The sequence below is a fragment of the Mobula hypostoma genome, chromosome 2 (assembly GCF_963921235.1).
Source record: "Mobula hypostoma chromosome 2, sMobHyp1.1, whole genome shotgun sequence".
Taxonomy (NCBI): Eukaryota; Metazoa; Chordata; class Chondrichthyes; order Myliobatiformes; family Myliobatidae; genus Mobula; species Mobula hypostoma.
This window is the reverse complement of record NC_086098.1, coordinates 72,224,103-72,250,288: the sequence shown is the minus strand read 5'-3', so window position 1 is coordinate 72,250,288 and position 26,186 is coordinate 72,224,103. Positions and strand designations below refer to the sequence as shown.

Below are 26,186 nucleotides of genomic sequence, written 5' to 3'. Positions count from 1 at the left end.
TGCAAGTTCCTGTCTCATACCAGCAAATTTTGTGTTGCTCCAATTTCAAACCTGAACTTGTGGAAAAGTTCTGCTGCTTTCCACAACTATTTAATTAACAAATAGAACTAACCGAAGTGCTCCTACAATATTATCTCAGTCTCTTTCCCCACATTATTACCCAAGAGGAGGTTGACCTTTGCCCTTTCCCTAGCTAGCCCTTCTATATATTACCCAAGGAAACTAATGAACACTCTGAACAAATTCAGCCCCATGAAAGCCCTTAACATTACGGCAGTCCCAAACACCCTACATATATAATATTTTCTAATTTTCATCGACTATTTTGTGGCCTGTAGTACACACCAATAAGGGATCGGCCCTTTGTATTTCTCATAGTTCTCCCTTAACTACATTTCTGTAATGACTATAACATCCCAATCCTTTGTAGCTTTCCCTGTTCTGAGTTTCTCTGCCTTACCTGTCAGGCCTCTTGTACTAAAATAAATGAAATTTAATCCATTAGTTTTATCTTGCAACTTGCATGCCCCTGACTGTGTTGTGTATTCAGCTTGCTGTCGCTGACCTGTATCACTGTCAAGCCTCTCATTTGCCTGCCTGCTGCTGAGACTCCCTCTCTCCTGCCAAACTATTTTAAACCCTCCGTGGTTTTACTAGCAAATCTGCCTGTTATGATGTTGCTCACTGAAAGTTCAGATGCCACAATCCGTCTTACATACGTAATCTGTGCTCCAGAAGAAATTCCATTAGCCCAAAAATCTGTATCTCTATGACCTGTACCAATTTTTCAGTTATGCAATCATCTGTCATCTTAACCTCGCTGCACATGATAAAACAAATCATAGGCAGCTAGAAGTAACAGTACATGGCTCCCTAAAAGTGGCATTGCAGCTACACCTGGTCATGAATAAAGCTGTTTTGCATCATCAGTCAGGGCACTGAGTACGGAAGTTGGGCGGTTATGTTGCCTTTGTAACAAGACATCAGTAATGACAAATTTGGATTATTCTGTTCGGTTTTGGTAATACTGGTATAGAAAAGATACCATTAAGCTGGAAAACATGAAGAAAGGATTTACAAGGTTGTTTGCCAGAACTCATGGAACTTGATCAAGTTGGTACCTTTTTCTTTGGATCACTGGGAAATGAGAGATGATCATACAGTAAATCACTGAAAGATTATTTCAGCAGAGCAGAATAGTTTCTGGGTAATTTTAATAAAATGTTGATTATTCAGTTGATATGTGCAATAATCTAATAATTAAAATAAAACTTATGCTTTATGTTTTTCAATTCTAGGTAACCAAGAATGATTTTGCAACATTTGATTTTATGCTTTGCATGGATGAAAGCAATTTGAGGTGAGTCAAATAATATTTTCTGCAACTGATGTAGTTTGAAACAGGTTTGACACCTGTCATTTTAAATTATTTCCAGGCATAATATGATTTAGCCTTTGTGTACATCAATTATCTTTCTTTGTGAATCACAACAGGACATAACCATTAGTTATAGTTTCCTTGCAATACTATCTCAACAGTAGAATTTCCTTATCTGGAAATCAGTTTAAAGTTTTCCTTAAAATCATTTCAAAACTTATAAATAAAAGTGTGAGGGAGTGAAAGGGATTATTGTTCATGTGGAACTTTATGAATGATTTAGATGTTTAAAAAATTATAATCTCTAGAGTCTAGATCCTCTCTCAAAACCTATTTTCATTGTTCATATGCTGGTATTTGGCTTCTTGTTGGGTAGAACTCCTATTACTACTCCATTCTGGTTTCTTAAATGGTGCCATTTTTTTTTCATGTAATATTGTACAGTATGTTGCCCAAGTTTTCCAATAGAATGAAAATCACATGTTATGCCCAATTGTAAAGTGCTAAAAATTGAATTTTTATTTGGCTGGTTTTCCTCTTTATGCAGACAATGTGGGGAAAAATAGTTACACACCTGGTGGTTTTCCCAATTACTTGATATTTTCACTTTGGTACAATAGAATGGATTGTTTGCAATTGATAGATGAATATATATTAGAATATATATATTAGATGAATATATATGTATTGGCCATTTGGCCCTTGAGCTTACTTTGTAATTCAGTAAGATCACTGATCTAATTCTAGCCCCAATTTTGCAAAGTTCCCACTCCAGTAACCCCTCGTCTTATTATGAAATATTGAATGATGCTGCTTCCACTGCCTTGAGGAAGAGAATTGCAAAATCTTACAACCGTCAGAAAAAAAAATTCACCTCATCTCTATCTTAAATGAGTGGTCGCTTTTCTTATTGTTCTTAATATGTATTGTTTCTGTTTTTTGCACAAGTTTTAATCTGTTCGGTGTACATATACTGTAATTGATTTACATTATTTTTTTTTCTTCTGTGTTGTGTATTGCATTGAACTGCTACTGCTAAGTTAACAAATTTCACAACGCATGCTGGTGATAATAAATCTGATTCTGATTTAAGCTGTGATCCCTGGTTCAAGATTCTCAAGCAGGTAGAAAACATCCTGCCAAAACCCCTATAGATCTAATATGTTTCAATCAAGTTCACTCTTTTAAAATCCAGTGGATACAAGCCCAGGCTTTCCAACCTGTGGTCTAAAGACAGACAGCACATTTTTGGTATTGATCTAGTAAACCTTATGTGAACTGCTTGCAACACATTAGCAGTGTTCATTAAATAAGGCAATATTGTATACATTTCTCTGGATGTGGTCTCACTAGTGCCCTTTACAACGAAAGAGTAAATTCTTAATGTTTGTATTTAATCCCAGCAATCAACAATAATGTCTATTGATTTTTTTATTATTATAAGCTGAATCTAGAGTTTTTCAAATCTTGCAAGTAGATCCATCTGCATTTTAGATCTTTGCAATCACTTACCCTTTCGGTCATGTATGCTGTTTTATTTCTTTTGTCAAAATGATCAATTTCACTTTGGGCTCATTTGCCAACTCTGCCTTCTCACTTATTTTAATCCTGTTATGGTTGGTTGGTTGTTCGTCCATCGTTGACGTCGATGAGGACCTCGACACCATTATGATGGTGTCAAGACTAGCGCGTGATTTGGATTTAAGTGAGGGAGAGTTGCGCAGCGTCAGCCTCACTCTCTCTTCCTAATTCCCATCTGGATCCAGTGGCAAGACAGAGTCTAGACGGCTGAAGATGGGACTAGGCGCAGTGGATGACCGGGACGTCTTCTGTGTCTTGTCCTGCTCTACACGTTCCACGACGCTTGCAGAGACTGCCTTCTTGACCGTTGGACCTTCCATAGGTCTCGTCCACTCAATCTGCCGGAGTCTGTCTTCACATGCTGGGATAGACAACTCCCTATCTCACCGAGGGTTTGAGACCCGTCGGCTACCCTCACCTGGTTTAGCCGGCTTTTCGAAGCTGTTGCCCGGGGTGTGGCCACTGTCACATGCAAACAGCTACGGGGAGCCACAGGTGAGAGCTGAGTGCCAGGTGGGGACCGAAGGTGGACTAACCGCCCTGAAAAGGACGCGACATGTTCCCCCACCAGAGGTGTTACCCCTCCCTGACACCCCATACACCCCAGTCCTGTTATACACTCCTTATATTTACAAACATCCTTTCCTTGTCATCTGCAAATTTAGCAGTTATATCTTTATTCCTTCATCTAAGTCATTTATATGAAGTTAAAGTCCCAGTCTTTTGGTAATGCACGTTAAATTTTGTCAACCAAAAAAAGGCAAGTTTTGCCAATGTTCATTTTGTTGTTTGCCAGCCAACATTCTATCCATGCTACTTCCTGTACCACAAGGTTTTATTTCCATCATTAGCACCCTATCAAATCCCTTTTGGCAATCCAACTGTCAAAAGTTTTCCTTTATCTATAGCACATATTAAATCCAAAAAAAGTCATATTCCCTTTATATAAAGCTCTTTTGCATTTGCCTGATTATCTTGATTATTTTGAAGTGTCCTAATATTATATCTTAGAGCCAAAGATCCAAGAGGTTATACAGCAAAGCCCCCTCAGCCCACAATACCTATATCAATTCCATTTACCAGTACTTGATCCATAGGCTTCCATGTCTTGGCAACTCAAGTGCTCATTCAGATACTACTTGTATGTGAGAAGCACCACTGTTACCTTGGGCTATGTGTTCTAGTTTACCACCACCAGCTTGTTAAAAACAATCCTTCCTCAGATCCCGTCTGCACTTTTCCTCCTCACCATATACTTGGGCCCTCTGGATTTAGACGTCGCCATGATGGAGATTGGTTTCTCACTGTCCACACAAATATGGTTCCAATGAGGAAACGTTTGTCACTATGTACATCTCTCATAATTTTGTAAAATACTGAGGTCTTTTCCTTGGTCTCCTCTGCTCCAGTGAAAACAAACCCAAACTATCCATCGCATCTCATAACTAAGGCATTACATCCCAGGTAACATCTTGCTGAAACTCCTTTTCATCTTCATCAGTACAATCATGTTCTTCCAGAACTGCAAGCCTATATTCATTCCTCTGTGATCTGATCAAGATGTTATAAAATTGTATGAATTATATGAGGGCCTCTGCTACTAATTAGGGTTTAACCTAATATGGCAGGATGGTGGGAATCCAGGCAGAAAGCCAGAGACCAAAGCAAAAATTAGAAATGAAAAAGTCAGAATGAAGCACAGGAAAGTCAAATGCAAAACACACAAAGGTTACTAGATTCGAAAAGGACAATGAGTGTAAGGACATTATCTGAATGCCCGTAGTATTTGAAACAAGGTCAGTGAATTAGTGGAACAAATTAGTACAAAGAGGCATTATTGCGAAAATGTGGTTGCAGCATGGAGATGATTAGGAATTAAATATTCAAGGGAATCTTGGTGATACAGAAGGATAGGCAGGAAGGTACGGAAAGTGGAGTGCTCTTAAATCTGAAATCAGGGTGATAGTAAGAGATGATAATTCAAATTCAAGATTGGTTAGTGTTATTTTCAGTACACTTGTGTAAAGGAGGACCAAATAATGGTTACTCCTGATCCATTGCAGCATAAAAAACAATAAGATAAAAACACAGAAAGGTCTCGAGAGTAGAATGTTGAGTCTTTATGGGTAGAAATTAGGAGTAGTTGAGGGAAAAAAAAAATCAGTGGTGGGAGTTGTCTGTAGGTTGAAAGAACACAGAAAAAAATTTGTAAGTATGTTACCGGGATTGGAGGAAAGGTTGAGTTGTAAGGAAATGTTGAATAGGTTAAGACTTTATTACTTGGAACATAGAAGATTGGGGGAGACTTGATAGAGGTATACAAAATTATGACGGATGTTGATAGGGTAAATGCAAGCAGGCATTTTTCACTGAGTTTGGATGGGACTACAACTAGAGGTCATGGGTTAAGGGTAGAAGGCGTAATTTTTAACATGAAGGGAAACTTCTTCACTCAGAGGGTCATGAGAGTGTGGAATGAGCTACCAGCAGAAGTGGTGCATACAAGCTTGATTTGAACATTTAAGAGAATTTTGGGTAGGTACATGGGCGGCAGGGATATGGAAGGGGTGTGGTCTGGGTGCGAGTCGATGAAACTGGACAGTTTAAGTAGTTCAGCATGGACTAGACGGGCCAGCGGGCCTGTTTCTGTGCTGTACTTTTTTATTTTTATGACTATGACTCTAAAAGAAGCAAGTGCTCAGAGTAGTGAATCTTTAGAAGTTTAGTGATGCATTCTCTGTGCAAATTGTAAATAGTAGAAATGTGAAACTACAGCTCACCTTTAGTTATGCTTAATATTATTTTGCAGTCATGCCAGTTACTAAATTATCTGTTTAGTACCAATGCAAAATGGAGAGCATTGTACTGAACTTGCTTCCAAAAGAGATGCTGAGCTAACGTGAATGCTAATTTGAGTAGAGTATCAAAGTCTAATATTTTTATTTCAGATAGTTAGATGTATATGCCATTACTCAAGTATTATCCGTATTTTTCTCTTTTTTTAGCAATTAAATCATAGATTATAAATTTATATTATTATCTTTAAATTACTACTAATATTTTCAGAATGCCTTTCTTAATGTCACATATTAAATAAGTAAATGATTTACTTGAAAGAATTTCTATCTTTAATGTATTTCTCTCCTCTGACCTAATTATGGATTTATTTAAAATTGCATCCTTCTGATATCAAAGTTTCTATCAGTTTTGTTTTACTATTTGTTAAGCGGTATACAGAATTCCATGTGGAGGAACTTAGTTACTGTTGTGATTATCATTAAAATGATTCAAAATTTGTGGAAGAAATCTAGCTCTTGTTTGATAAATTTGCAGGTCTTTAAAATCAATGGCTGGAAAAGTAAACAATCCAAAGTCAAACATAAAATTACTTGGATCATTTGATCCACAAAAGAAGCATATTATACAAGATCCTTATTATGTAAGTAAAACATTCAAATTATTTTTTGTGCATATAAAATTTACATTGTTCAAAGCTTTAATTGGAGTCATATTTATTCTTCGATCCCATCTTGTGTCTGTTTGGAGATTTTGTTTTATCCTTCTTTTTGCTTTTTATTCCAGGGAAATGAATCAGATTTTGAAGAAGTGTACCAGCAGTGTTTAAGGTGTTGCACAGCATTCCTGGAGACTACTACTTAATTATGTTCAAGGGGAGTTATTTTTATCATGTATTAGAACAAATGATATCCGTTCAATATGGATTTACCAACATCATTGATTTCAGATTTCCAGATCTAGTTACTGGAAATTAAATTAAATATTTAAAATTATTAGCTATATATGTTTCAATGTTCCTGTTTTCTCTGTAGTGAGTAGACAAACGTATTCATCCAGGCAAATTTTAAAACTGAAAAAATCTCATTAAAACTTGCATTTGATGGTCTTCATGAATTTTTAATGAGGGTAATTTCAGGGAAGTATGGTATGGAGCTACGAAGTTAATAATATGGTTGAGAGTTTAAGTATGTTTAAGAAAGGGTGATTAATTGCTAAGCACATTAAATTTATTCTGTATTGATGTTGCTCAACTAATTCCTTTCCACTTTTTAAAAATACATTTCAGCCTGAATGACTTGAATGCTAGAAATTTTCTCATACCACAAAACATGTAAAGAATTACTATTTACAATTATCCATTTAATGCTGTTCTTTGAGAGATAAAACTACTTTGGTTAAATAAAAACTTGAATTTATATAGCACATTTATAATTGTTAGCAATGTTAAACACCTTAAAATGATGTATTTGTAAAATTTGCCTCTGGTCTATGGGATGTTAACATGAGAGTTTGGAAGTTTATCTTGAAGAAGGAACAACCTGGAGCTTGGATAACAGGAGGCTTATCCAACAGCCCAGTCAGTAGCAGGAGCAGGCCACAGCGACGAGGTTTCTCGCAGGTTGGTGACGCTTGTTTAAAAGGGGAGTTTTCCAGGCATTCAGGCTCATTTCGATGGCCCAGTCAGTGGCAGGAGCAGGCCACAGCGACAAGGGTTCTCGCAGGTTGGTGACGCTTGTTTAAAAGGGGAGTTTTCCAGGCATTCAGGCTCATTTCGATGGCCCAGTCAGTGGCAGGAGCAGGCCACAGCGACGAGGTTTCTCGCAGGTTGGTGACGCTTGTTTAAAAGGGGAGTTTTCCAGGCATTCAGGCTCATTTCGATGGCCCAGTCAGTGGCAGGAGCAGGCCACAGCGGAGAGGTTTCTCACAGGGCGATGACGCTGGTTTAAAATTACAGAAGGGCCAAGTGGGGTGACTATTGTTGGGAGTAGGCCAGAGGTGAGAGTAGGAGTGTCAAGCTTTAGCTCAGAGGAAGCGTTGGCTCTGGTTAAGATTCCCTTTTTTCTCTCTCTTACTGGCTGTTGTATGTTCTTCATTCCGGAGGTTGGAGTCCCAGGAAACCCAGAGTCTTCCAGGGAACTGCTTCTGCGTAAAGGTCATCCAGCTGCAGCTCCTTGAAGACAGTGTTAGGAATCTGGAACAGCAGCTGCATGACCTTCAGCTTATACAGGAGAGTGAGGAGATCATCAATCAGAGTTACAAGGAAGTAGTCACCCCAAAGTTGCAGAAGGCAAGTAGCTGGATGACTGTCAGGAGAAATGGAAATGTGAATAGGCAGTTAACACAGAGCACCCTGTGGCCATTTCCCTAAATAATAAGTATACTGTTTTGTATATTGTTATGGGGGATACCTCCCAGGGTAATGCCACGGAGACCAGGTTACTGGCACTGAGCATTGGTCCATGGTGTAGAAGGGAAGGAGGAAGAGAGAAGACCGGTAGTGATAGGGGACTCAATAGTCAGGGGAACAGACAGGAGATTCTGTGGATGTGAATGGAACACTCAAATAGTATGTCGTCTCCCAGGTGCCAGGGTCAGAGACATCTCAGATCGTGTCCACAACATTTTGAAGAGGAGGGAGAGCAGCCAGATGTCTTGGTACTTACTGATACCAATGGCATAGGAAGAAAAAGCAGAGTTCCTGAAAAGAAAATTGAGAGAGCTAGATAGAAAGCTGAGAAGCAGGACCTTCAGGTAGTAATTTCTGGATTGCAGCCTTTGCCATGCGCCAATGAGGGAAGAGGGTAATTTGGCAGATTAATGCGTGGTTGAGAAGCTGGTGCAGGGGACAGAGCTTCAGGTTCTTGGATCATTGGGATCTCTTTGGGGAAGGTATGACCTGTTTAAAAGTGATGGGTTGCACCTGAACCCAAGGGTACCCAATATTCTTGTGAGTAGATTTACTGGAGCAGTTGGGGAGGATTTAAAATAATTTGGCAGGTAGGTGGGAACCAGAGAGAAGAAACTCAGGACAGACGGTAAAAAAACAAAGGTAGTGTGCAGTCAGAATGTCAGGAAGAGCAGGCAGATGATAGGACGCAATTGCAGCCAGCGCAGTGAGTATCAGTGCATTAGGGATGCAGAATCAAAAAGGGTAGGCAATACAGTACTCAAAGTGTTCTATCTCAGTGCATAGAGTATAAGAAATAAGGTGGATGATCTTGTTGCACTATTACAGATTGTCAAGTATGATGTTGTGACCATCACTGAATCATGGCTGAAGGATGGCTGTAATTGGGAGCTAAATGTCCAAGGTTACCTGTTGTATCGGAGGGATAGGAAGATAGGTGAGGGAGTGGCACGGCTCTGTCAGTAAGGAATGGCATCAATTCGGTAGAAAGATGTGACATAGGATCGGAAGATATTGAATCCTTGTGGGTTGAGTTAAGAAACTGCAAAGGTAAAATGACCTTGATGTCAGTTATATACAGGCCTCCCAACGGGAGGGAGCTGGGATGTGGACCACAGACTACAAAGGGAAATAGAAAAGGTGTGTCAAAAGGGCAGTGTTATAAGAGTCATGGGAAATTTCAACATGCTGGTGGATTGGGAAAATCAGATTGGAAATGGATCTCAAGAGAGTGGGTTTGTCATTGAGCCTACTCGGGGATCAGCTTTTCTGGTCTGGGTGTTATGTAATGAACCAGAGGTGATTAGGGAGCTTAAGGTAAAAGGTCCTTTAGGAGGCAGTTATGTAGAAGTTGAGAGTAAATACATGGAAATGACAGATACAGCCAAAATGTTTAGCAAAATGGTTGAAATCTGCATCCCATCTCACCATGTAGAAGTGGCTTGCTGTTTAGGGCCCTCAACACTGGTGAGGGAGGAAGTGTAGGACCAGGTGTTACAACTGTGGTAGTTACAGGTGCCTAGGGAGAGAGGGGAATGGAAGAGCAGGATTAAGTGGACTAGGTAGTCGTGGAGTGATCTCTGCAGGGAGGGGAGGGGGACATGCGGTTGGTGGTGGGATCCTGGTGCAGGTTAAGAAAATTGTAAGGAATGATATGTTAGATATGTAGCTGGTACGGTGGTAGGTGAGGACCATGGGAACTTCATCCCAGTTCGCCCTTGGGGGTGGAGGCATGGGGGAAGAGTAGAAGTGTGAGAAATAAAGGAGATGCGATTGAAGGTTCCATCGGTCACAATGGGAGGTTAAGGAGCTCTGTTTGCTTACAAAAAAGATCATCTTAGATGTCCTGGAGTGGAAGGCCTGCTGAAATCAGATATGTCACATCTTCGTTGGACGTCGTTACTACATTTGCAGTGGCTATCTGGATCCTACATTTGCCAGCAGTTTTAATTTTCTTTCCCACACTGACATGTCTAACCTCAGACTTCTGCACTGATAATCGCAAACTAGAGGAAAAGCACCTTATATTTTGCCTGGGTGGGACTACATCCTGGTGGTATAAACATTGAATTCTCCAATTTCTAGTAACAGTCTTCACCTTCCATCTTCCACTGTCACCCTTTTCTCCCTTTTGAACAATCTGCTCATGACCATGCCTCATTCCATTCCTCCACACTTCCCACCTGCCCATCATCTGCACACTTTCTCCACGGTTACCCCTCCTCCAGTACTTCCCTCTGACCTCCCCACCTCACTTCCTTTATTTCAAGCTCCACTTGCCTGTCCTCTTAGAAATTATCATCTTCTAGCCCTTTGTCACTTCCACCTATCATCCCCCCAGTTTCTGGTGCCAAATCCACTGTCCACTCCCTTATCTGCCTATCAACTATTTCACCTGGATCTTCCCATCACCTCAAAGTAAATTCATGATCAAAGTACATATATGTCACCATATACTTTATTGAGATTTTATTTTCTTGCAGGCATTCAGTTTAAAAAAAAAAGAGAAAATACAATAGAAAAACTACACAAAGACATATACTGACAAACAACCAAAGTGCAAATAAAAAAATAAGTAAGTTAATAATATTGAGAACATGAGTTGTAGAGGCTTTGAAAAAGACTCCATGGGTTGTGAAATCGCAAACACGAGGAAATCTGCAGATGCTGGAAATTCAAGCAACACACACAAAAAATGCTGATGAACGCAGCAGGCTAGGCAGCATCTACTTGAAGAGGTACAATCGATGTTTCTTGCTGAGACCCTTTGTCAGGACTGACTGAAAGAAGCGATAGTAAGAGATTTGGAAGTGGAAGGGGACCCTTACTATCTCTTTCCGTTAGTCCCTAAACATCGACTGTACCTCTTCCTGTAGATGCTGCCTGGCCTGCTGCGTTCACCAGCATTTTTTGGGTGTGTTGGTTGTGAAATCAGTTCAGCTTTGAGGTAAGTGAAGTTATCCATGCTGGTTTAGGTGCTTGATGTTCCTGAGCCTGATGGTGTGGGAACTACAGCTCCTATACCTCCCTCTTAATGGCTGCAGTGAGAAAAGAATCTGGCCTGGATCTGGAAGTAGGATAATAATTGATAACCTATTATATGTCCATTGACTTCATTAGTCATTAAGTTACACTTCCTGAATTGTGCCTTCTCTATCATGGAGGACAGAGTCCTTGACTTAATTAATTTCCTGCACCTCACATTGACCTTTAATGAATCTCCTGACCTTTTTTTTGTAGGAATCTCATCCAATCTCCATTGCATCTGTTAACACTAAAGGCATTTTACAAACCAGTGCTTTGGATATTCCCTTTTCAAGACACCCTTGCAGGAGATATGTACTTTGATCTTCTTTATTCCATTTTTTTTTACCACATTACTTTCCTTCCAGTGGGTTCACTCCACTTGCCATGACTTCAGTTTTCAGTTAACAGCATTCTGTCATTTCATGGCAATCATCCCTCCCCCTCTCCCCCTCCCTCTCCCCCTCCCTCTCCCCCTCCCTCTCCCCCTCCCTCTCCCCCTCCCCCTCCCCCTCCCTCTCCCTCTCCCTCTCCCTCTCCCTCTCCCTCTCCCTCTCCCTCTCCCCCTCCCCCTCCCCCTCCCCCTCCCCCTCCCTCTCCCTCTCCCCCTCCCCCTCCCCCTCCCCCTCCCCCTCCCTTGATTTTTCCCATGAAACTTACCTGGGATATAAGGATATAACAGGAGCTGGAGGATGTGCCCTGTTACTACTTCCCTTTTGACTATCTAGAACAACAAAAAAAAATTGAAAATAAAGTACATTATTAATTGTATTCTGCACTTACATAGAACTCAAACAGCAGTTACTTTTGCTGCCAATTTATACCTGTTTTCATCATTACACATTCTATCTCTGACCCCTCCTTCGCTGGATTTCTGTTTCCATCTCAGAAGTTAATCAAGCCATAAACCTCCATCACAAACTTCCGTATGCCCGTAGATATGTTGGCTATGTTCAGCTACTTGTGGGCATTCCATTTCATACTTCTATTTCCTCTATCCTCTTGGCAATTATTCTAATAATGAGATTTTCTGCAAAGGCGCCTCTGAAATGCCATACTTTTTCCTGAATTGTGGCTTCTCTATCATGGATGACAGAGTCCTTGACTTAATTAATTTCCTGAACCTCACATTGAACACACTGTTACCTGCTGCGTTAATTCCAATGCAAACATGAGGAACTACACCTCATCTTTTCTCTGAGCTTGTAGCCTGGATTCGACATTGAATTCATTAACCTCTAGGGAATTGATTTCTCTGTCTGCAATATTAGCTCAGTTTTTCAGTCCATTACTCGAGTCCAGTCTGCTGGTCATGTTATACAGCCTGACTTTAAAATATCACATGATACAGAGAAAGAAGCATAAACGTTCTCCAGCTGTCTCCGTTAACTAATTTGATGTGATAATATCCTAGGTATTCCCTTTACATTATCTATCCATCTGTGTCTCCCTCCAGATCTGCAACTTTTTATCTCTTTCCAACATCAGATGAATGTCTCGGATATAAAATGCTAATTCCATTTTTTCTTGCCGTAAGTGCTGTCTCACTTGATGATTATGTGTAATAGATTGCCTCAGGGATCTGTTCTGGGACCCTTTCTCTTCGTGATTTTTATAAATTACCTGGATGAGGAAGTGGAGGGATGGGTTAGTAAATTTGCTGAAGACACAAAGGTTGGGGGGTGCTGTAGGTAATAGGTAATGTGGAGGGCTGTCAGAGGTTACAGTGGGACATTGATAGGATGCAAAACTGGGCTGAGAAGTGGCAGATAGAGTTCAACCCAGATAAGTGTGAGGTGGTTCAGTTTGGTAGGTCAAGTATGATGGCAGAATATAGTATTAATGGTAAGACTCGGCAGTGTGGAGGATTAGAGGAATATTGGAGTCCGAGTCCATAGGACACTCAAAGCTGGTTAAGAAGGCATTCGGTGTATTGGCCTTCATCAACCGTGGGACTGAGTTTAAGAGCCGGGAGGTAATGTTGCAGCTTTATAGGACCCTAGTCAGATCCCACTTGGAATACTGTGCTCAGTTTTGGTCACCTCACTACAAGAAGGATGTGGAAACTACAGAAAGGGTGCAGAGGAGATTTACAAGGATGTTGCCTGGATTGGGGAGCATGCCTTACGAGAATAGTTTGAGTGAACTTAGCCTTTTCTCCTTGGAGCAACAGAGGATGAGAGCTGACCTGACAGAGGTGTATAAGATGATGAGAGGAATTGATTGTGTGGATAGTCAGAGGCTTTTTCCCAGGGCCGAAATGGCTATCATGATAGGGCACAGTTTTAAGGTACTTGAAAGTAGGTACAGAATAGATGTCATGGGTAAGTTTTTAACGCAGAGAGTGGTGAGTGTGAGGAATGGCCTGCAGGCAAAGGTGATGGAGGCGGATACGATAGGGTCTTTTAAGAGACTCCTGGATAGGTACATGTTCGTCACAGCATTATAGGCCGAAGGGTCTGTATTGTGTTGTAGTTTTTCTGTGTTTCCATTTTTAACTCAAATGTACTTATTTGAAAAAATAGTAATTTACTTTTTATTTTAAATTAATATGCAAAAGTCACAGTTTTAGGTGAGTTAACTGAGAAGATTGCTTTGCAGAGTTCTCTGCTTAGTTCACTTACCTGTCATTTTCATTCTTCATCCCACTCCACTAGATGTGTGCTCAAGCACCCTTCACTTTTCCAACAAAGCTTAAGTACAGCATTGTATCATTTCTTAATGCATGTATTAGTAAATGACAATAAAAGAGGACTGTGTGTCTTCATAGTCTAATCTAATCTAATTTTCTTCAATTGGGCACATCACGGGTTTCTGGGCTCGATAACTTACAATGATAAATATTATTTCTGTTTATATTTCTTCCAGTCCTATCTTAGTTTTTTTGTGTTTCCATTTTGTCATTAACCCTCTCTTCACACTCTTTATCAATTGGCACTAATGACGTAGTTAGAAAAGGGGAATGGGTGCTGTATAGTGAGTATAGGAAGTTGGAGAAGAGGCTGAAAACCAGCACCTAAAAGGTAGTAATCTTTGGATTACTCCCAGTGCCACGTGCTAGTTGGTGCAGGAATAGGATGACAGTACAGATGAGAGCCTGAGGATCTGATGCAGGGGCAGGGTTTCAGATTTTTGGATTATTAGGTCTCTTCTGAGGAAGGTATGACCTGGACAGAAAGGATAATTTACACCTGAACCAGAAAGGGACCTCTTGAGGACATGTTTGTTAGAGCTGTTGGGAAGGACTTAAACTAATTTGGCAGAAGGATGGGAACTGGAGTGATAGGGCTGAAAATGGGGCAATTGGTATACAAGTAGATGTAGTGTGTAATGAGACTGAGGAAGGATAGGCAAATGATGAGGCAAAATTGCAGGCAGTGAGATGATTTGAAGTGTAACAAGGCAAAATTAAAAACAATGGTGAATACAAGACTGAAGGTGTTATATTTGAATGCACATGGATGGTATACAGACTAAAGTAGATGAACTTCTAGCACAGTTAGAGATTTGCAGGTATGGCATGAACGCCATTGAGTCATGGATGAAATGAGATCATAGTTGGAAGCTTAACATCTAAGGATGCACATTGTATCGAAAGGACAAGCAGGTAGAGGGGATGGGATGCCTCTGTTGATAAAACTGAAATCAAATTCTTAGAAGGAGCTGACATATGGTTGGAAGATGTAGAACTCTTGAGGGTAGAGTTAAGAAACTGAAAAAGGAAAAAAAAATTACCCCAGTGGGAATTGTATACAGGCCTCTGAACAGTAGTCAGGATGTGAGATATGAATTACAATGGGAGATGGAAAAGGCATGTTAAAAAGAGTAATGTTAAGTTAGTCATGGTGGATTTCAATATGTAGGTAGATTGGAAAAATCAGCTTGGTGCTGAATCCCAAGAGGAAATTTGTAGGATGTGTATGAGATGGCTTTTTAGAGCAGTTTCTGGTTCAGTCCACTCGGAGAAAGTTAATTATGAATTGGGTATTGTGTAATGAACCAGATTTGATGAGGGGGCTTAAGGTAAAAGATCGGTTAGGAGGCAGTGAGGAAAATATGGTAGAATTCAGTTTCAGAGAAAGAAGCTAAAGTCAGATGTATCAGTATTAGAGTGGAGTAAAGAGAATTACTGAGGCATAAGAGAGGAGCTGGCCATGGTTGATTGGAAGGAGACACTAGCAGAGATGACAGCAGAACAGCAATGCCTGGAGTTTCTGGGGGCAATTTGGAAATGGCAGGATAGATACATCCCAAAGATGGAAGTATTCTAATGCAAGATGACACAACCATGACTGACATGGGAAGTCAAAGACAACATAAAAGCAAAGGAAAGGGTATATAATATGGAAAAAATTAGTGGGAAGTTAAATGATTGGGAACCTTTTAAAAACCAACAGAAGGCAACTAAAGAAAAAAATCCGCAAGAAGAGGAAAGATAAAATATGAAGGTAAGCTAGACAATAATATAAAGGAAGATTCCAAAAGTTTTTTCAGACATATAATGAGTTAAAGTGAAGCAAGAGTAGATACTGTACTGCTAGAAAATGTTGTTGGAGCGGTAGTAATGGGGGACAAAAGAATGATGGGAGAACTTACTATTTTGCATCAGTCTTCACTGTGGAAGGTACTAGCAGAGTGCCAGTAATTTGAGAGTTAGGACAGAAGTGAGTGTAGTTGCTATTACAAAGGGCAAGGCGCTTGACCAATGCCAGTGTACTAAGTGAAGCAAAAACAACAAGCATTGAAGCCTATGTCATTAAGAACCAATTAAGATGGAGTGGTCATGTAGTTTGGATGAAAGACGAACGTCTGCCGAAACAAATCTACTCCCAGCTTAAAGAAGGCAGACATAAAAGAGGTGGACAACAGAAGAGATTCAAAGACGTTTTAAAAGCCAACATGTAGAAATGTAACATCGACATCAACAATTGGGAAACCATTGTCAAGGACAGGAAACTCTGGGAAGCCATCATCCGAGAAGGAACAGCAACTTTCAAAGCCAACAGATGTGCAGAATTAGAAGAAAATGGAAAGAGGCAGCAACAACCAAAGCCTGATCTGCCATCTGGAACTACCTGTCCTGAATGCAGAAGAACTTTCAGAGCCAAGATTGGACTTATAAACCACTTGAGAGCCCATAAATAGATCAGCAGAACGAAGACCATCATCCTCGACCTTGAGGGATAGCCATGACGATGGCTTGGAAAGCTAGAAGGTCTGAAGGTAGATAAGTCACATGGACCAGCTGCTCTACACCCCCGAGTTTCAAAAGAGGTTGTGGAGGCAATAGTAATGATATTTCAAGATTCGCAAGATTCTAAAATAGTTCTTGAGGACTGGAAAATTGCAGATAGCACTCCACTCTTTAAGAAGGGAGGGGAGCAGAAGAAAGAAATTATAGGCCAGTTGGGCTGACGTCAGTGGTTGGGAAGATGTTTTGAGTCCATTATTAAGGATACAGTTTTGGGGTACATGGATAAAATAAGCCCAAGTCAACCTGGTTTCCTTTGGGGAAATCTTGCCAAATCTGTTGAAATTCTTTGAGGAATTAACAAGCTGGACAGACTGTAGAGTCAGTGGATGTTTTTTTCTTGGATTTCGACACACATGAGACTACTTAACAAGATAAGAGCCCATAGTATTACAGAAAAGATACTAGCATGGACAGAAGTTTGGCAGACTGGCAGGAGGTAAAGAGTGGGAATAAAGGGGACAATTTCTGGTAGGCTGCTGGTGAATAATGGTGTTCTGCAGGATCAGTATTGGGATTGCTTCTTTTCATGCTATATGTCAATGATATTGTTAATGGAATTGATGGCTTGTGGCTAAGATTGCGGATGATATGAAGATAGGTGGAGAAGCAGGTAGTGTTGACGAAGCAGAGTCTGCAGAAGGTCTTGGACAGATTGTGAGAAGTGACAGAAGGATAATAAGGAAGGGAACTATATGTTCATGCACTTTGGTAGATAGAATAAAGCATAGACTTTTCCAAATGGGGAGAACATTCAAAAATCAGTGGTTCAAAGGGACTTGGTAGTCCTTGTGCAGAATTCCCTACAGGTTAACTTGCAGGTTGAGTTGGTTGTAAGGACGGCAAATGCAATGTTAGCATTCATATCAAGAGGACTAGAATACAAGAGCCAGGATGTAATGATGTGGCTTTATAAGGCATCGATTAGGCCACATGGAGTATTGTCAGCAGTTTTGGCCCCTTATCTAAGAAATGATGTGCTGTATTGGAAAGGGTCTAGAGAAGTTTTAATAAGAATGGTTTTGGGCGTAAAAGGGTTCATGTGTGAGGAGCATTTGATGGCTCTGGGATTGCACTCACTGGAGTTTAGAAGAATGTGGGGGTATCTCTTGAAACCTATTGAATATTGAAAGGCCTGGATAAAGAGAATGTTTCTTATAGCTGGTGAGTCTAGGACCAGAGGGCACTGCCTCAGAATAGAGGAGTGTCTATTTAGAACAGAGATTAGGAGGAATTTCTTTAGGCAGAGGGTGATGACTCTGTGGAATTTATTGCCAGACGCTTCTATGGAGGTGAAGTCATTGAGTATATTTAATAGTGGTGTTGGTAGGATCTTGATTCAACAGGGGTGTCAAAGGTTATGGGGAGAAGGGATTGAGAGGGATATTAAATCAGACATAGAAACATAGAAAATAGGTGCAGAAGTAGGCCATTCGGCCCTTTGAGCCTGCACCGCCATTTGTTATGATCATGGCTGATCATCCAACTCAGAACCCCGCCCCAGCCTTCCCTCCATACCCACTGACCCCCGTAGCCACAAGGGCCATATCTAACTCCCTCTTAAATATAACCAATGAACTGGCCTCAACTGTTTCCTGTGGCAGAGAATTCCACAGATTGACCACTCTCTGTGTGAAGAAGTTTTTCCTAATCTCGGTCCTAAAAGGCTTCCCCTCTATCCTCAAACTGTGGCCCCTCGTTTTGGACTTCCCCAACATCGGGAACAATCTTCCTGCATCTAGCCTGTCCAATCCCTTTAGGATCTTATACATTTCAATCAGATCCCCCCTCAATCTTCTAAATTCCAACGAGTACAAGCCCAGTTCATCCAGTCTTTCTTCATATGAAAGTCCTGCCATCCCAGGAATCAATCTTGTGAACCTTCTTTGTACTCCCTCTATGTCTTTCCTTAGATTAGGGGACCAAAACTGCACACAATACTCCAGGTGTGGTCTCACCAAGGCCTTGTACAACTGCAGTAGTACCTCCCTGCTCCTGTACTCGAATCCTCTCGCTATAAATGCCAGCATACCATTCGCCTTTTTCACCGCCTGCTGTACCTGCATGCCCACTGACTTAAACCAAATGACCTAATTTTGCTCTTATGTCTTATGGCCTATCACACCTTCCAATGTATTCTTTCTTACCTCATATTACAACAACTTCTGTCTAATTTTTCCCTAGCTATCATGGAAGGTTAATGAGTTGGAATGAAATTTGTGGCTAAATATAACATGCCTGAAATTTTTGTTTAGAGACATGAGACTGCAGGTGCTGGAATCTGGAACAACGAACAACCTGCTGGAGGAACTCTGCACTACAAAACAGATTTTGCTCTGTCCAGAGAATTTTAGCTGCTAAAATGCTAATAGACAAATGTTTAACAACTCCATCTATGCCTTAATAGAGGAAGCAGCATTGTTTCTTTAAATGGATTAATGCATTTCCTAAAGCACAGAATTCTAGCAGTAGGAGTGTACAGAAAAACTGATCAATCTGCTGTGTCCACTCTATTGAAGCCATTCATAATGAAGTAGGCTTCAATGAGATCCCTCTCTCATCCTCTAAACTTCATCAAGTACAGGCCCAGAGACATCAAATGCTCCTCAAATGTTAAGCTTATGAAAAAAAGGAAAGATGTGAAAAGTATAAACAATTATAATCATACAAGTCCCCTGAAGAATATTAAAAAAGTACGGGAGAAAAACAAAATAAATTTGGAGAGCAAAATGAGTTGTTGGCAGGTAAGATCAAGCAGAATACTAAATTATTCTATATTTGGAGCATGATGGTAGCTTGGGAAAGATGGGTTTCCATAGGTATTGTACTGCTTTCCTTATGTGTGAGGTGGAAAGTACATAATTTAGCAGGAAACCAAACTCCACTCAATTGAATTTGTGAGTCAGGATATAGTGTCCAAGCAACAGGTACTTTATTGGACAGCACTTACATGTACAATTGGATAAGAGCAAATCTGAGAGAGAACCAGAAAAATGCCATAAGTACTGATTGCAGCAAACTTATGTTGATTAAAGCACACATTCATAAGAAATTATTTAATTTGTGAAGCCTGACTTACAAGCTTCTCTGCTCTCTATACACCCATGACTGTGTGACTAGGCACAGCTCAAGTATCATCTATAAATTTCCTGACATACAACTATTGTTGGCAGAATACCAGATGGTGACGAGGAGGGCGATATATCAATTAGTTGAGTGGTGTTACAGTAACAACCTTGACTGAACATCAGTAAGACCAAAGAACTGATTGTGGACTTCAGAAAGGGTAAAACAGGGGAACATGCACCAGTCCTTGTAGAGGGACGAGAAGTGGAAAGAATGAACAATTCAAGTTCCTGAGTGTCAATATCTCTGAGGACCCAAGGTATCAATGCAGCTACAAATAAGATACAACAGTGGTTAAATCTCATTAGGCGTTTGAAGAGATTTGTTATGTCACCAAAGACACCCACAAATTTCTCTTGTGGAGAGCAATCTAACTGGCTGCATCACCGTCTGATATGGGGGGGGGGGAGGGTGTGCGCGGTGTGCTACTACACAGGATCAAAACGGGCTGCAGAGTCTTGTAAACTTACCTCCATCATGGGCACTAGCCTGCATCGTATCCAGGCCATCTTCAAGGAGCAATGCCTCAAAAAGATTACATCCATCATTAAGGACCCCCAACACCCAGGTGATACTTTGTTCTCATTGGTACCAACAGGAAGGAGATAAAGAAACATGAGGGCACACATCCAACAATTCAGGAACTGCTTCTTCCCCTCTGCCATTTGATATCTGAATACCTGAATGAGGATTGAATCCATGAACACTACCTCACTACTTTTTTAATTCTTATTTTGCACCACTTATTTAATTTAACTATAATATGTTTACAGTAATTCACACTTTATTTCTATTATGTATTGCATTGTACTGCTGTCACAAAGATGATAAATTTCACAGCATATGCTGGTGGCATTAAACCTGATTCTGAAAATAGCCAAAAATTAGACACAACATGAGTAAACAAAGGTTTAAAGTATATCAGAAGATGAATATGTAAATGTTACCATGGCTGGCCAAACACTATACTGGTAAACAGGAATAAACCTTTACGTAATATTAACAAAATATTGCTCAAATAGCATTGTCCTTTATGGACTAAAACAACACTAGATTTGGATGGCACAAATGAAAGATGACACAGAATTGTATATAGGAGGGGTAATTGATAAGTTTGTGACCTAAGGTAGAAGGAGTCAATCTTAGAAAACCAAGAACATTTATTTTTCAACATAGTCCCCTCCTACATTTACACAGTCCAGCGGTCGTGGAGCATATGGATCCTGGACCTCCAGAAAGTGTCCACAGCAGGGGTGATTGATAAGTTCGTAGCTGAAGGTAGAAGGAGATGAGTTATACAGCTCTCTTTACATGCACATGCAGGTCAACTCTGAGTGATAATGCAGAAAGTTTGAAGTTAATAACTCATCTCCTTCTACCTTAAGCCACAAACTTATCAATCACCTCTGCTGTAGACACTTTCTGAGGTCCAAGATCCGTATGCTCCACGACCGCTGAACTAAGTGTGTAAATCTAGGAGGGGACTATGTTGAAAAATAACTGTGCTAGGTTTTCTAAAATTGACTCCTTCTACCTTAGGCCACAAACTTATCAATCACCCCTCTTATGTACTTCAGTCTTACAGAAAGCCAACATTAAAAAGTATAACGGCTTCCCTCCTGTTGTGTTCCAACTGAATTTAAAAATTAAAATATACAGGGTTATCAAAATAAAAGTCAGCAGTGCTATCGGTTAACAAAGAAAAGCCTGAGCACTCCCCACCTGCCATCTATAATTTTGCCATTAACAGTTAATGGAACAAGTTACAAGGTTCAGTCCTACCTTTTCAGGACAATCTCGCGTACGGGCCTGAAGAACTTGTTTGATCCTTGCCTTGTCACCTGGAGCTATACTTTGTGAACTCTCCCGTCTTCACCTGGAAAGGTGCATGTTACTAATGCTATGGGCCGGTCATTTTGGGCTACTCCTCAGAAGCACAGCATCACCTTTTTCAATGTTGGGGCACGACTCTTGCCATTTGTGGTGAACTTGCGGTGTCTGCCGATGTCCTTGTTTCCATCACCTCCAGAATTCATCAGCTAAATTCTGCATTTGATGCCATTGCTGTTTATGGATGTCAGTGTTTCTGTGTGAGAGACTTTGCAGGAGTAGGAATCAAAGGTGAGTGTGTATCTGCAGAGACCAATAGCTTTGAGTTGATAATTGCCATTATTTCTGCTATGAGAGTGTACAGAACCTCATGACTCAAGCTGGATGATCCTATATACATCAACATAGAGTCCAAGATTTTTCTTAACACTCCAATCATTCAATCAAATGCACCACTTATATGTGAGGAGTGTTGTGGATTAAAGTTCCAAGTGCAGTCTTGGCTGTTGATGTACCTCTGCACCCCAGAGTCTTGTCATTTTCAGAATCAGAATCAGGTTTATTATCGCGGCATGTGCCGTGAAATTTGTTAACTTACCAGCAGCAATTCAATGCAACACATGATAATATAGAAATAAATAAATAGTCATGGTCATAGTCATATTTTATTGATCCCGGGGGGAAATTGGTTTTCGTTACAGTTGCACCATAAATAATTAACTAGTAATAAAACCATAAATAGTTAAATAGTAATATGTAAATTATGCCAGGAAATAAGTCCAGGACCAGCCTATTGGCTCAGGGTGTCTGACCCTCCAAAGGAGGAGTTGTAAAGTTTGATGGCCACAGGCAGGAATGACTTCCTATGATGCTCTGTGTTACATCTCAGTGGAATGAGTCTCTGGCTGAATGTACTCCTGTGCCCAACCAGTACATTATGTAGTGGATGGGAGACATTGTCCAAGATGGCATGCAACTTGGACAGCATCCTCCTTTCAGACACCACCGTCAGAGAGTCCAGTTCCATCCCCACAACATCACTGGCCTTATGAATGAGTTTGTTGATTCTGTTGGTGTCTGCTACCCTCAGCCTGCTGCCCCAGCACACAACAGCAAACATGATCGCACTGACCACCACAGACTCATAGAGCATCTTCAGCATCGTCCGGCAGACATTAAAGGACCTCAGTCTCCTCAGGAAATAGAGACGGCTCTGACCCTTCTTGTAGACAGCCTCAGTGTTCTTTGACCAGTCCAGTTTATTGTCAATTCGTATCCCCAGGTATTTGTATTCCTCCACCACGTCCACACTGACCCCCTGGATGGAAACAGGGGTCGCCGGTACCTTAGCTCTCCTCAGGTCTACCACCAGCTCCTTAGTCTTTTTCACATTAAGCTGCAGTTAATTCTGCTCACACCATGTGACAAAGTTTCCTACCGTAGCCCTGTACTCAGCCTCATCTCCCTTGGTGATGCATCCAACTATGGCAGAGTCATCCGAAAACTTCTGAAGATGACCAGACTCTGTGCAGTAGTTGAAGTCCGAGGTGTAAATGGTGAAGAGAAATGGAGACAAGACAATAAATCAATCGATCTATTACAGTAAGTATATATGCTTATTAAATAGATTAAAAATTATGCAAAAACAATTTTTTTTTAGAAAGCAAGTTAGTATTCATGAGTTCAATGTCCATTTAGGAATCGTATGGCAGAGGGGAAAAAGCTGTTCTTGTACCGCTTTCCTGATGGGATCAATGAGAAGAGGGCATGCCCTGGGTGATGGGGTCCTTAATAATGGCCACAGCCTTTCTGAGGCACCACGCCAAGATGTCTTGGATGCTACGGAGGATAGTATCCGAGATGGAGCTGACTAATTTTACAGCATTCTGTAGCTTCCTTTGGTTCTGTGCAGTCACGTTCACATTCATATTTACATTTACATCAGTTATTAATATATTGTAATTTGTCCTTTACTGTGCCTATTGTCTTGTTTATTAATTATTGTACTGTCTTGCACTGTTTTGTGCACTTTATGTAGTCCCATGTAGGCCTGAAGTCTAATGTAGTTTTGTGTTGTTTCAGGCAGTCTAGTGCAGTTTTGTGTTGTTTCATGTAGCGCCATGGTCCTGGAGGATTGTCGTTTCATTTTCACTGTGTACAGTACGAGCAGTTATGGTTGAAATGACAATAACAGTGACTTAACTTGACTTGAGAAGCTCCCCCCCCCGCCCCCACTGATAACAGACAGAGATGCATCCTGTCAGAATGCTCTTCACGGTACAGCTATAGAAATGTTCAAGTATTTTAGGTGACAAACCAAATCTCTTCAAAGTTATTTTGAAATATATCCATTGTCTTGCCTTCTTTATAGTGCAAGGTTGTTGCTGTGACACCACTAACTGGTATATCTCACTCCTGTACACCTTCTCATCTCCATCTGAAATTTTACCAACAATGGTTGATTTATCAGCTTATTTATAGATGATATTTGAGCTATACCTAGCTGCACAGTCACAGGTATAGACTGAGTTGAGCAGTGTCTAAGCACACACCCCTGAGGTGTGCCAGTGTTGATCATCAGCAAGGAGGAGATATTATCACTGTCACGTGACCAGCAACAATGAATATAGAATTGACACGAGGAAATCTGCAGATGCTGGAATTTCAAGCAACACACATGAAAGTTGCTGGTGAACGCAGCAGGCCAGGCAGCATCTCTAGGAAGAGGTACAGGCCCGAAACGTCGACTGTACCTCTTCCTAGAGATGCTGCCTGGCCTGCTGCGTTCACCAGCAACTTTTATGTGTGTTGCTTGAATATAGAATTGAGTCAGGTTTTATAAACAAACAAACATAAACATTTATTAAACTCTGCTCAACAATAGCGAAAAGTATTCAAACGACTAACTTAACCGGAAGTTAACTGCTATACGGCAACTCTGGAACAGTTCTTAAAGTGGTAAGTTCGAACACATTCTTAAAGTCCAATTGATTTACACAGTCAATAAGGAGAGACTTCTCTGGAAATGGATTTCTTCAAAGACTTGACGTTGCTGCTGATTCTGTCCAAAGGATTCACGACGAAGGAAATAAAATGGCTTAAAGGATCTGACTTTTTCCTGGCGAATGAACACTGCAAAAGACCTTCCTGATCTTACAGGGGTTATCTCAGATGCAGGTCACTATTTCTGAACGATGATTCAATAAGGTCGATCTTTTATTATCTGAATGGTGGCCGATTAGGAAAAGGGGAGGTGCAACGAGACCTGGGTGTCATTATACACCAGTCATTGAAAGTGGGCATGCAGGTACAGCAGGCGGTGAAAAAGGCGAATGGTATGCTGGCATTTATAGCGAGAGGATTCGAGTACAGGAGCAGGGACGTACTACTGCAGTTGTACAAGGCCTTGGTGAGACCACACCTGGAGTATTGTGTGCAGTTTTGGTCCCCTAATCTGAGGAAAGACATCTTTGCCATAGAGGGAGTACAAAGAAGGTTCACCAGATTGATTCCTGGGATGGCGGGACTTTCATATGAAGAAAGACTGGATGAACTAGGCTTGTACTCGTTGGAATTTAGAAGATTGAGGGGGGATCTGATTGAAATGTATAAGATCCTAAAGGGATTGGACAGGCTAGATGCAGGAAGATTGTTCCCGATGTTGGGGAAGTCCAGAACGAGGGGTCACAGTTTGAGGATAGAGGGGAAGCCTTTTAGGACCGAGATTAGGAAAAACTTGTTCAGACAGAGAGTGGTGAATCTGTGGAATTCTCTGCCACAGGAAGCTGTTGAGGCCAGTTCATTGGCTATATTTAAGAGGGAGTTAGATATGGCCCTTGTGGCTATGGGGGTCAGGGGGTATGGAGGGAAGGCTGGGGCGGGGTTCTGAGTTGGATGATCAGCCATGATCATAATAAATGGCGGTGCAGGCTCGAAGGGCCAAATGGCCTACTCCTGCACCTATTTTCTATGTTTCTATGTTTCTATGTTTCTATGTTTCTAAACAGCCAAATGACACCAACTTTACTCAATCCTTCAGGTTCCTGTACTTTAGTAAGTCTCCAATACGAGACTTACAATAGAAAGTAAAACTCCACTTTAAAACGAAACTGCGTCATGAGATGAATACGCAGCATAACGGAGTAACTGACAAATTAAACAACGAATCAACTGCGTCACAACAGGGGTTTCCCGTTATATACCTCTTGAGAACATGTCATCACGTGACCTCACACTGGCGGGAAAATTACATCACCCCACTGTCACAAGACCATTACATCGTGCTCACAAGATACTCAATTACATCATGGTCATAAGACAGTCACAAGATACCCACATGGTATGTAACATTACCAACCACACAGATTGTCGTCTTCTGGTTAGGAAGTCGAGGATTCAATTGCAGAGGGAGGTACGGAGGCCCAGGTCCTGTAGCTTATCGATCAGGACTGTACGAATGATGGTGTTAAACACTGAGCTATAGTCAACAAACACTATTCTGACATGGGTGTTTGTATTGTCCAAGTGATCCAAGTCCTTAAGTACATGACAAGCACCAAGAAAATTTGTACCACAGTCAGAGTATAGTCTTTTAGAGGGACCGTGAATTGTCTCAGTGCATTCATGAAGCTAGCTGTATTGATGGATTCAATTCCTCCTCTGTGAACAGTTGAGTTACCAGACAAGTAAAGAGCTCAGCCCATCTCTTGTGGTGAGCTAGACCTGGCTGCCTTCTAGGAGATGAATCCCAAGGTTGTATAATATATACACACTTTGATAATAAATGTATG

At 40.9% G+C, this 26,186-nt stretch overlaps 1 protein-coding gene across 6 annotated transcripts in view; it reads left to right on the top strand.

Moving 5' to 3' along the window:
* acp1 (acid phosphatase 1) overlaps positions 1 to 7,201 on the top strand; it is a 45,698-nt gene extending 38,497 nt beyond the window's left edge. For 4 of the 6 annotated variants that reach the window (XM_063038574.1, XM_063038585.1, XM_063038544.1 and 1 more), the window contains 3 exons: positions 1,299 to 1,360; positions 6,293 to 6,398; positions 6,542 to 7,200. In XM_063038574.1, the coding sequence (XP_062894644.1) occupies positions 1,299 to 1,360; positions 6,293 to 6,398; positions 6,542 to 6,619 (246 nt within the window). In that variant the 3' untranslated portion in view covers positions 6,620 to 7,200. Of the gene's footprint in view, positions 1 to 1,298; positions 1,361 to 6,292; positions 6,399 to 6,541 lie in introns of all 6 variants that reach the window. The other 2 variants (XM_063038554.1, XM_063038564.1) reach the window with 2 other exon arrangements.
* Positions 7,202 to 26,186: the final 18,985 nt, after the last annotated feature.